The sequence below is a fragment of the Heloderma suspectum genome, chromosome 15 (assembly GCF_057233095.1).
Source record: "Heloderma suspectum isolate Gila_16-S chromosome 15, 16-S_ref, whole genome shotgun sequence".
NCBI lineage: Eukaryota > Metazoa > Chordata > Lepidosauria > Squamata > Helodermatidae > Heloderma > Heloderma suspectum.
The window spans coordinates 4538516-4550960 of NC_139472.1; the positions used below are offsets into that span (position 1 = coordinate 4538516).

The window sequence follows — 12445 nt, forward strand, 5'->3', positions numbered from 1 at the left end:
GGCTCCCAGGTAAAACTGCTCTGTCGCCTGGTCCTCACCCTATCCCACCCCCCAGAGGGCCAGCGTACCTCCCTGTTAAAGCCCAGAGGCTAAAGAATGTGTGTCTAATTCTGCCCCATTTGTAGAGAATTCTCCACCGAAAAGTAGCAATTCGTCCAAGAGATAATAAGGATGAGGATTCGGAAGGAGGTACGTAGGAGGGAGGGAAAGAAGGAGAGAGGGAGGGGACAAGGGGGAAAAACATTTCTGATTTAGATCTCTTTGGCACAGGGAAAAGATTCTACTTACCCAGCTGTCTCCCCTTAATAGGAGTGTGAAAAGACTAGCTTTGACAGCTCATTAGAATGTGACCCCTCCCTCTCCGTATGGGTCTCCCTCCCGTTCTCCTTCTTCTCTTTCTCCCTGTCCCTCCCACCCCCTTCAAGTTGATGGAAAACTCTCCCACGAAACTAGTATTTATTTGCCGAGGGTACAACTGTAGACACTTTTGCCAGTCTGCAGCTCGAGGGAAAAGAACCAAAGCGAAGGGAATTCCGAGAGCCGTCGGAGCAAAAAGGCCGATTCCAGAAAGACCTCCAAGAGGAAAGATGAGAACAGGGATTTGGACTTCTCTGCTGGGAAGGAATTAACGGCTGGGAGAAGAGAGAGGATCCCAGACTGAACGGTCATTTTGGGGAACGGGGAACCGCCAATTTGTTTCTCCTCCGATGTGCCAGAGAAATTCAAGCTCCCAGCCGAAACGAGATCGTCGCGTCGGCGGACCACTCCAATATGTGGGCTATTGCTGGCTCAGGGATTCAGAGAGTTCCTTGAGCATCGGTGGATGCGACGTTTTGCCTTCAGTAAGGAAGGAATATTTTTACTGAGTTCCTGATGGAGAGACAGGCTTGAGGGGACAAGATTTGTTGCCGAAAAGACAGAAACAAAACATTGCATCCCAGACCTGATGGGTTTGTGTGCAGTTCTTTTATTCTTTATTTGTTCCCTGCTGTCAAGTCCTTGATTGTTTTTTCTTGATTCCTCATTTTCTGCAAAGTTTGATGCTCGAAAACTCCCCCCCCACCCCGAGGGAGATTAAATGTGAAATGTCACCTGGTTGGCCAATTGCAACGACTGGCTGCTTTGATTTTGGATTTTCATCTTGAGCTGCAATTGGCAAGGAGTAATTTCTCTGAGCGCGTTTTGCTTCGGTGTGTCTTGCCTGATTGGACATCCATCCAGAGACAGGGCACCGAAGTGGCTCGTGATGGTCGTTGGTTGTCTGCAAAGGCGACTCAGACAGCCTGAACGGGAATAAATTCTTCCCCCACCCCCTGAGAGTAAGGAAGTAAACAGCATCTCTCAGAGACTTTTTAAACATTTGATTTCCATCTGCGGAGGCTGTGTGTTTCTCTCTCCCCCCCCCCCCCTTCTCATCTTTCCATCCAGAAGAAGATGTCCAACAAAGCCAAGATAAGATGTTGGACTTGGATCATTTTGGCGGCATTGCTGTGCCAGGATTTTTCTCATTTCCGAGTCGTGGTAGCGAAGAAAGAACGAAAGAGGCTGAAGGAGCCCAACCAGTACACAGAACCCCTTAACACGACTCTTTCCAACAGTGAAGAACTCCATGGGCATTCCAAGGTTGGTGGCAAAATAAATGTATTTATGTGGGTTCCCCCCACCCCCACCCTCCCATTCCATCCCTAACTATCCCCTAGGATCAGGCCAAGCGGTAACCCTTCCACAGCTCTTTCATCCTCCATGACAGCCCTCTGAGGTCACTTGCTTGGATTCCCATTTCACAGATGGGGAAAACTGAGGTGAAGGGAAAGTGATTTGCCAGGTGTAGAACACAGAGCCTAAAAAGCAGACCGCCGCCAAAGCTGTTGAATGGGCTGTTTCTTCAGCAGGGACCTTTTCAGCAAACCCTGGGCTTGTTTGCATTTCAGAGTGTCCAAATTTATGGAATTTAGGAACATTGGAAGCTGCCCTATACTGAGTCAGAACCTTGGCCCATCTAGCCCAGTATGGTCAACGCTGACTGGCAGCAATGGCTCTCCAGGGTTTAGGCAGGGGGTTTTCCAGACCTGCCTGGAGATGCCGAGGATTGAACCTGGGACCTTCTACATGCAAAGCAGGGGCTCTCCCACTGAGCCACGGCCCCTGGAGATGCCAGGTTCGATTCCTGGCCTCTCCAGTTCAAAGGATCAGGTGATGGGTCATATCCTTCACTGAGCTGCGGTCCCTCCCACTGTCGCTGCATGACGGCAGTCTGGGTTAGATGGCTTTAAAAGAAAAGAATGAGAGGACTGAGGCACAGGTGACTGGCAGCCAGGCGAGTGATGAATAGAGCTTCCATTTTCAGGTGCAGTATATCAGACGTTGGAGGGTAACTCCATCATGTCCTGCTTGAAGTTCTCCCGGGGACAATCTGACCGGTCACAGTGAGAGTGCTTGACCAAAACAGGCAACTCGGCCTGCCTGAACAAAGCCACAATCATGTCCTTATCATTGGAACTCAGTGGGAAAGGAAGCCATGGTCTGCTTCTTCTCCCACATGACACTTTCTCAAGATCTACTAAGAACATCAGAAGAGCCCTGTTGGATCAGACCAAGGGTCCATCTAGTCCAGCATTCTGTTCACACAGTGGCCAACCTGCTGCCCACAGGAAACCCACAAGCAGGGCACGAGTGCAACAGCACCCATGTTCCCCAGCAACTGGTGTACACAGGCATACTGCCTCTGATATTGGAGGTGGCATAGAGCCATCAGGACTAGTAGCCACTGTTGGCCTTCTCCTCCAGGAATTTGTCCAACCCCCTTTTAAAGCCATCCAAGTTGGTGGCCATCACTACGTCTTGTGGTGGCGAATTCCATAGCTCTGCGCTGTGTATAGAAGTCCTTCCTTTTCTCTGTCCTGAATCTCCCATCACAGCTTCATGGGATGACCCCACTGGGTTGTAGTATTATGAGGGAGGGAGGGAAAAATGTTACTCTACCCAGGGCTTTGAGCACTTTTCTTAAAGAGGAAAGGCTAGCCCAATTTTTTTGGGGGGGTACAACTCCCATCATCCCTGATCTTTGGCCATGTTGGCTGGGGCTTATGGGAGTTGGAGTCCAGCAATGCCTGGGCATCTGTGGTTGGGAAAGACTGCAGCTGGACCAAGAAGCTGGGCTCAGAAGCTCTAGGAGTCTTGCTTAGCCACATCTTTGGCTTATGGGGACATAACTACCTTGGTAGATTGGATTAGACATTAATCCCAAACAGCACCTCTGGAGGGCTACAGGTTCCCTGCCCCTTGGTTCTTTCTGGATTTGTAGTTCAAAGCAGCCTTTCCTAACGCTGTGCCCTCCAGATATCTTGGACTCCAATTCCCATCAGTGGGGAGGTGCTCATTGACCCTGCTCCTGCCCACCCTGTCACGGTCCCAGCAGCCTGTCCCTGAAGCCCTCTGCACCTGCCATGGAATGCCTGCGGTACTCCATGCAGCAGGGACATTGCTACACCTGAGCCCATGGGCCCTGGGCCCTGGATGTATTCCACAGAGCCCCCGGGACTATTGGTGTCAATAGTTCTTATTTTCTCAGCTTATTTGCCATACAGGGGGTCATTTTCAAGGGGGATTGCAGCTGGGGAGCAAAGGGTTAATTCTTCCCTCCCCACATGCTGCACCCCCCCCCAATCTTCCCCTGCATGTCAGTTAAGCATGGGGGGGGGGATGTTTTCCATTGGTTTGGGATGATCTGGGGTGGGGTGCAAATTAGCTGAAGAATATATTTTATTGGAGGTTATTTGGATGAGAAATAAATTGCTTGGCTTGGTCTCCTGTGAACTTCATATAAATCCTTGCAATGATTTCTAACTTTGCACATGCAGATATAAATTGGCACATGCCATTCTTAAGCAGATTTGTGTCCTATGGGCCTGGAATCTGTTAAATGCCTGCACAACAACACCCCTGCTGTGTAGGCTCTTCACACACTCAAAAACTGTATGCAACCAGGGTTCTGCAACCAGGGTTCTAATCCACGTTGTTGGAATAACTGGAGTTTTCTGAGATGGAAAGAGAGAGAAGGAAGGAGCAACTCCTCATCCTATACATTTCTTGTTGTTTGTTCAGTCATTTAAATGATTTGTCTTCTGACTTTCCTCTTAAAACCGCCCAGACAGCTTCAGATATTAGGCAGTGTGTGTGTGTGTGTGTGTATGTGTGTGTGTGTGTGTATATACATAAATATATATATAACCCAATGGCAAAAAGAAATTTAAAACACAATAAAGCAACTGAAGGAAAGCAACACCAGACAGCAAGCAATGACACCTCCCCCCCCCCGAAAGCAATTAAGAACAGGAGCTTGAGTCCTTAAAAACATTGTTTTTTTGTTTGACGTATTTTTATGCTGCTCCTTAGTCAAAAATGCTCCCAGAATGACTTACATACAATCAATTAAACAAGACAGTCCCTGTCTCCAGGCTTAAATCTAAAAAGACACAACACACAAGGAAAAAGGGATGGGGAGGGAAGAGGAAAAAACTATATTTCTCTCAGCAGGGCTGGTGGAATCGTCCTGTTTCCCCCTCTCATTTCCTTCAGTACAGCTTGCTGGCATGGCTGCTGATGGTGACAGTTGAGGGAAAAGGAGAGCTCGTGGAGGTGGTCTTCAGGGCTGGTGGAATGACCCCACTGCCCAAAAGCATCAGGGAGGATCAGCTGATTTTACTCGTGGAAAAGACACAATTTTTGCTGAACAAAACAGACACTGGAGAGTTAGCAGAAATAAAAATGAATAAATTAAAAAGCCAAGCAAGATTCAACCAAGCCTCCAAAGGCTGCCTAAAAAAAGAAAGGCCATCAGACTCAGAGCGGTGTTGGTATTATGTTACTTTCCAAGGCAGCCTACATAGTACATGAAATAAGGTATGAATGACAAAAACAAGCATTTTAGTGTTTTATTTTGTTTATTGCCTTTGTATACCAGCCAATACCTGGAGTGCTCTAGGTGGTTCACAACAATTAAAGCCATAAAATACAACGTGATAAAACATCATATAAAAGTTTAGAATCGGAGTATAAAACCAAAATGAAAAATAAAAACCAAAATAAAATCTAGCAGCAGTGCAAGATTTAAAATACGGTAACAGACTGAAAAACAGAAACGGAAAGACTGAAATGCCTGGGAAAATAAGAAGGGCTTCACCTGGCGCTGAAAAGACCACAGCATAGATGTCAGGCAAGCTCCTCTGGGAAGCTCATTCTATAACCAGGTGCCACAACAGAAAAGGCACTGTTCTTACGTTGTTAGCTGTACAGTCCTGTGCATGTCTACTCAGACATCAGTCCCATTGAGTTCAATGGAAATTGCTCCCAAGTAAGTGTGTATAGCAACCTTTCCCATCCACACCCACTGGGGCCCCACTGGGGGCCAGAAGGGGCATTGCCCACCCCTGGTATATAGGGTTGCAACCTGTGTCAAGCTAAAAACAAAGAAACACAAACTAAAAAACAATTTATGGAGCAGTGGTGGACTTGGGTAATTTTAAGACTCTGGATGCAGGGGTGTTGTTAGGCCTGGGCTTGTGGGGCCCTAGACCCGAATCTATTTCCCAGGGCCCCAAATCTATTTCCCAGGGCCCCAAGTCTAGTTCCCCAGAGCCCTAAGTGTTTCTACATCCCCCACTTAGGACAAGTTGGCCAGGGGTTAACTGTTGATGGGTAACAATTCTCTATGGTTCTTTATCCTGGAATTGGATGGGACGCCTTCCAACAGAGGGCTGTTCTCCGTAAAAAAGGACACATGGCTGGCCTATTTATCTCTCTCGTGTATATTCCACCCAATAAGAATGCTGTCTGGATGGCTTACAGCCATTGCAAATATCAACCAAACAACAATAAAACAGAAGATTAGCAATGCGTTGTCTATTCTGACTAGAAGCAGCTCTCAGGGAGAGAAGGGTCTTTCCAACCCCCCGCTCCCTGCTCCTTTTCTAACTGGAAAAGCAGATATGCCTCCTCCCCCTCGAGATACGAGATACGATGGACACCCTGCAGCAGAGGATGGGCAGGTACGAGGCGGCAGCAGCACGGGCAAAGAGCAAAGGTGATGACAGGAAGGCCAAAATAACTGGGGGTGTCAGGGATCGAACCTGCGACCTTGGGCATGCGACGCAGCTGCTCTTCCACTGAGCCCAAATCCCTCCAGGAGGGGAAGCTTCGCATTCCCCACTGCCCCCTTTTGCAATCAATGCAGCAGCCGCCTTTAATTATGGCACAATGCGCGAGGGCATGCAAAGTGAGGACGGATGTGGCACATGGAACAGTTTGGGGCTTGTCTGCCTCCAGGTAGAGGGGGGAGGGAAGTGAAAGCGGCAATCCCCAGCAGCGAGGGGCGTAGCCGCAATGGTACAATACCTAATACCCCTTATAGACATTTTGCTCCTATTAGAGACTTAAAATATTTCGAAGTGTCATTTCTTTAATCTGTGGCTGTCTGCACAGAGGCTTAGGAGTGGGTAATTACCCCAGAGTGGTTAATTAGCAAACAGGGGCTAATTACCCTTCCCTGGCAGGGGAAGGAGACAGATTTCCCCTGCAGACAGCGGCAAAAGACAATCGCTCCTCTGCAATTAGTAGTGTGTGTCAATTAGCCAGGAAGGGTATGGTTTGATGACATGGTAAACCCTGCTTTTGTCTAAATCTGCCAGAGGATTCCCCCCCCCCTGATTTTGTCTGAGTAATCTGCTTACTGGGAGATTGCTTGTGTGGGAAGAGGCAGCGTGGTCCATTGGATGGGGGAAATGCTAGCTGTGGGTCTGTTCACATCACAGGCACTGGGTTTCTTGGGTAGATGGCCAACAGTCCATCAGATGTGTGGGTGGCTTAGACGGCCTACAACAGGGGTGGACAGAAGGGAGATCTCCAGATGTTTTGGACTTCAGTTCCCAGAAGTCACTGCCAGTATGGCCAGTCATCAGGAACACTGGGAGTTGAGGTCCAAAACATCTGGAGACCTACTTTCTGTCCACCCCTGGCATAAGGTTCCCTCCAAGTCTACAATGCCGTGAACCCAGCTTCAGCCTGTAAAATGGAATGAAATGGTTGAGTTTCACGAGGCTCTTGTGAGGACCACAGAGCTGGAAGGTAGCCATCGGTGGGGCCTACTCAACTCCCTGATGGTTAGTTCCTGTGATAGATGTCATGATGGCTGCTTAATTGCTATTTTTTAAAGTTTGTTAGATAACATAATGGAGGATTGGTTGGTAAGAACTTTAGAAGAGTCCTGTTAGATCAGACCAAAGGTCCATCGAATCCAGGGACTTGTATGCAACAGAGGGCACCCTGGTACCTCTGGGAAGTCCCCAAACAGGGCATGAAAGCAGCAGCTGACTCCCTCGCTGTCTCAACATCTGGTTTTGACAAGTCAACTGTCTCTGAATGTGCAGGCTCCGATCCTATATACGAACAGAAACTCGTTCTCAGAGTGCCGATCCGTGTGCAGCCAAAACGGCACCACCCACATGCAACAGGGAGGGGTCTGCAGCCTTGGGGGAACCAAAACATTTGCAGAAGTACAAAAAACCCCTTAAGAATAGAACCCTAAGGGGGGGACTCCCCCCCCATATAATCCAGCTCGACGAGAATTCAGTGGCCAAAATGTTTTGATTGACTAATGGGAGAAGGGAAAGAACAGGAAGCCAGGAGGGAGGGTAGACATGGAATGGAGTACCTTTAAAAGGGCATAGCAGACTGGCTGTCTGGAACCTGAACAGGAGCACTTCACACTCCAACATCTTGTTGGACAATAGCCATTAACAGATCTAATCTCCTCCGTCTGGCCCAGGGCCATCACCACATCCTGTGGCAGAGGGCGGTAGGATTGCACGGGAATTCCATTATCCCCCTTGAACAAGAACAGCGCTGCGTCTCACGTGTGAAGGACTTTATCTGTCATGGATTTCTTGCCAATTTCATTTTCTCAAGTGATTCCCGCCCCCCCTCCATTCTAATGTTAAGAGAGAAGGTGGAACATTTTCCCCTCCATCCACTCTCCCTTTGCCTCTGTGTTGTTGTTTTGTCCCCCACCAATTGCTGCTGGCTACAACAGCTTCATGGAACCGCCATGGCTGGTGGCAGTTTATCTCTGGATAAGAGTTGCTGGGGGGAAACCCACAAGAGAGGGCGATTGTCTTTGCGCCCTGCCTGTCACCTTCCCAGGGGCATAAGGTTGGCCATGCTTAGGAGTGCTGGGTTAGATCTGGACCTTCCACTGATCCAGTAGGTCTGTGCTCATGTACTTTGTAAATCAGGGGCGGGGAACCTCAGGACCAGGGGCCAAACTCAGCCCTTCTGAGGCCCCAAATTGGTCTGGCAGATTTCCCCAGATGGCTACATCCCCTTTTCCCCAGCCACTGATTGCTTGGTGGTTTCCTGGCTTTTGTGTAGTCCTTCCCCACTCTAAAATGTTGAAATACCTCTCCTAAGGCTTAGGTACTGGTGCTAAGAACCTTAAGCTAAACTCTGTGTGTGTGTGTGTGTGTGTTATATTTTGGGCTCTGTCTCCTTTGCCTTTTGCCTGAGCACTTTTCTGAATTTTAATTCTGCCCTCCGGCTGAAAGGGGTCCTTCACCTCAGCCATAAGTGGTTTGTTTTCCACCTGAGGGTACTTTAAGCTCCTTGCTTGCCCCGGTGGCACAAATGTGGGTTTCGGCCCATCCCTTGTGCTGGCTGCAAGCATCCCTCTTTGGCTGCTGGAGCCGACTCCCGCCAAGATCAACAGAGAGGCTTACATGCTTATTCCTCCGATTGCTCGTGCATGCCATAGTAATTAAATAATAATACCGCAAGGACAGAACATTCATTTTAACCGTCAATCACGCCGGCTGGTGGGGAAGTTGGGGGGCAGCCCAGCTGCCTTTTCTGAGAGGGATTTGTAATTTAAGGAAGCCAGTGGCCGCAGACACGGCGGTCGCCAGCCCTGCGTGGTTTCTCTGCCACTGGCCTGAAACGGCAAGAGCCCTTCTCGCTTGCTCTCATCTCCGGCTCGGTTTTCTCGGAGCAGGGCAGGAGATGACGGCTGTGCTCGCTCTGGCATGCTTTCCCACGCCCATGCGGTGGTAGTGCATACACACAGCTGCATTGCGCAAGTTGAAGCGCTCGTTCTGTTTGGTGGAGGATCTTTGCGCTCTTTGAACAGCCTGGTAAATAAGTCTACAGGAGTTACTAGTCAGGGCAGACAGAGTTCCCCATTCCATTCCTTCTTTTTTCCAGTGCTCCCCCTGCCATCACCTCCTGAATTCGGGGCAAGCCAGGTAAATCTCTCAAATTCTGGATTTGCGTGGAACAGGCTGAAAGAGGTTTAGTGCCCCTAGTTCATGGGACTCCAGCTTCCATCTGAGAGAATGTATCTTTGGATTTTGGTGGGCAAATTTGAGGCTTGAGAATTCTTCCTCCCCCACCTCCATCCTCCTTCCCCTGCCCCATTTTTTTTAAAAAAAAATCATTTCAGCAATAGCAATTTGGGGTCCAGAAGAGGAGCTGACTCCTGATCCCATTCCAGGGATGTCTGCTCGACTCGAGGGTGTGCTTGACAGATCTGACGTTGACACTAATTACTCAATTACCATGGAATGCGCCAACGCTCTATCAGAAGTGACTCAGGATCCCCTTTCTTTTGGCTCACGCTGCAGACAGCTGCTATCCCGCCAGCACCCGCCTGGGGCAGGAGAGGAGGAAATGGAGCCAGGGGATGTCCACTAAGTGCCCCGCTGACCAGATATGGCTCCCACAAAGCAAATTTATCCGACCCCTGGGGCCCCCATGAAAAATGTTTGTAAGAAAACCAAATCCCACATTTTAGCATTCCGTCTGTTTTGTATGTCACACACACACACGCGTGTGTAATGATTCCTAAGAAGGTGAACAGGCTGCAATAGTGAGGAGTAAGAGGAGAAACCCGGCCAGGGGAATCTGGGGGCCTACTGGGGCATGGGCCCCAGCCTGACAATGCCAACCTCCAACACGGAACCTAAGGCTCAGGCAGAAATCTTATGCGGGGGAACAGGGCTGTCCCAAGTCCACAAGGATGTCCCTATTATAGAACATAACAAGTAGATATGTGTAAAATCTGTTCCAATTGTGTTTCATGGATTGTCTGGTGCCATTTGTTCTGTCGTCCACCCATCACCAGAATCGGGGGGGGGGGGAATGTTTCCAAATTTGCGCAAATTTGCACATGTGAAAGTGTGCGAATTCCCCCCAAGTGCGCATTTTCGCATTTGGCCTATGGGGGAAATGCACATTTTGGGCTGGGTTTTTTTTAAAAAAAAATGGTGTGTGTTTTTTTTACAATGAAATTTGCACAAAATTTGGGAAAGTGAGGAAGCCAGTCCTCAAGTCTGCAGAATCCACCAGACAGGGGGAAAGCCAGTCTGCTGTGAGATCTGTGGGTTGGATTCATGAAAATTCGAACTCATTTGGTTCCAATGTAGATTTCTGTGATATCCCTACATAACAAGAGCCCTGCTGGATCAGACTGAAGCCATCAAGTGGTTGGCTGAAGCGGGCATGGGCAACACTGGAGGGCCAGGTTCCCCTGCCAGAAGGGCCGGATTTGGTCCCTGGGCCTGAGATCCTGCACCTCTGGCTTAAATGCTGCTCCCCACCTGCACCCTACTTTCTCCCCAGATCTCCTGTGGCTGCTCTATCTCATGAGACTGACTCTCAGCCTAGCCTACTTCGCAGGGTTGTTGGGAGGATACAATGGAGGGCAGGAGGATTATGTAAGCTGCCTTGGGTTCCTTGGAGAGAAAAAAGTGGGATATAAATGTGATTTAAAAAAAACCTTTAAACGTTTGAAACTACAGTATAAAACCAAAGTTAATACCAGCAGCATTGTAAAGATTTAAAATACAATAAGGGAGCAATCCTATGTGGATTGATGGTTGCCCCCGAGCCTGCGGGTGGCCACCTATTCAGTGCAGAGTGGGAGGAGTGGTGAGGAGCAGATCTCCTCATTGTTTCCCCGCCTGGCTTTTGCGGCTAGACAGCCAATTTTGCCTGTCTAGCTGCAGGACTTTGGAGCACAGGAAGTGGCAGCCAGATGACACATAGGATGTGTTGTAGCGGCATTTCCAACCTCCCCGGGAATGCCCCATTTTCACCGCTCTGCACCGCTCTTATGCTCATCCAGAGTGGGGCCGATCTGTGCTGCCTACAAGGTGGCGTGGGAGGGGGTGGGGGTGGGTTCTCCGGGAACTGACCTATCCTATGGCCATCTAGCCACTGACTAGTGGCCATAGGATTGCATCCTAACAGATTCAAACAAAACGGAAAGACTAAAAAGCCTGGGAAAATAAAAAAGGTCTTCACCTGGTGCCCCAAAGACCCCAACAGAGGTGCCAGGCAAGCCTCTTTGCTGAGGGCATTCCAAAATTGGAGTGCCACCACTGAAAAGGCCCTCTTTTTAGTAGCCACCCACCTTTCTTCATTTGATGGGGGCACTCAGAGAAGGACTTCTGAAGATGATTGAAGGGACTGGCTGGGTATATGTCTTTTCCGGATTTTGCCAGGGCACTTATTGCAAAGCATGGTTCAGGCAGCTGAAAATGATAAGGCAATATGATAAGGCGAAGTCAACGCCACTTCCCTTCCTCCAGGCCTAGTTCTTTCCTCAAACCACCCTTTCCCCCAACCAGCGATCAGTGATGCTTTCCTGGCTTTTGTGCAGGTTTCCCCCCCATTCTAAAGGCTTGAAATGCCTCTACGAGGGCCTAGTTACTGACATTAAGAGCTTTAAGCTACAATATGCTGGTGTGTCTTTGTATTCTGGCCCCTCCCCATTTTACCTTTGGCCCCACCCTGGAATGCGGCCCCTGAGACATGGAGTTTGGCCCTTGGGCTGAAAGAGGGGCAGCCCCCCTGTCTGAGAGAAAGAAAGGCAATCCACAGAACATTCTCCAGATGTTCTCCGCCATTTTGTTTATCCTGTGGTGTCCACCATTTCTTCCCTCACAATACCCCGGGACAACGCTAAGTCCAGGCACTGCAGAGGATGGAAAATAGCGGTCAGGGTGCCAACACAGTGGCTGGTGGTGCTGACAATTGCAGTGGCAGCCAAAGGGGGGGGAAGCAAAAAAACACGCACGGGGGGGCGGGGGAGAAGCATGTTACTGCTTCTGCTAATGGTGAGGGCTCTCCTGAGAAACTGTCAGAGGATTTTTCTTCCCCTGGAGAAAATTTGGTGAAATTGTCATCCCCCAACCCCTAATTTCTCTCCTCATGATAGGGTGGACAATTCTGAGAAGCCATTTGTGCAGAGCCCTTTAAAAAAACCTCGGAGGGGCTCTCAGGCTTTCAGGCCCATCCAGTAATTCTGGTTTGGGCGTTTCTGATTTCCTGTTTAAAACATTTTGCCCACACCCTAATCTGAGAAGGATCCAACTCCCCCCCCCGCCTCCATCACCAC

The 12445-nt window shown here is 49.2% G+C and overlaps 1 protein-coding gene across 3 annotated transcripts in view; it reads left to right on the forward strand.

Annotated features, from left to right (window-relative positions):
- The first annotated feature begins 213 nt into the window (after positions 1-213).
- The window catches only part of C1QTNF12 (C1q and TNF related 12), a 42491-nt gene continuing 30259 nt past the window's right edge, over positions 214-12445 (forward strand). The window contains exon 1 of one of the 3 annotated variants that reach the window (XM_084822350.1): positions 214-1623. In XM_084822350.1, the coding sequence (XP_084678476.1) occupies positions 1435-1623 (189 nt within the window). In that variant the 5' untranslated portion in view covers positions 214-1434. Of the gene's footprint in view, positions 1624-5873; positions 6083-12445 lie in introns of those variants that run through there. The other 2 variants (XM_084822349.1, XM_084822351.1) reach the window with 2 other exon arrangements.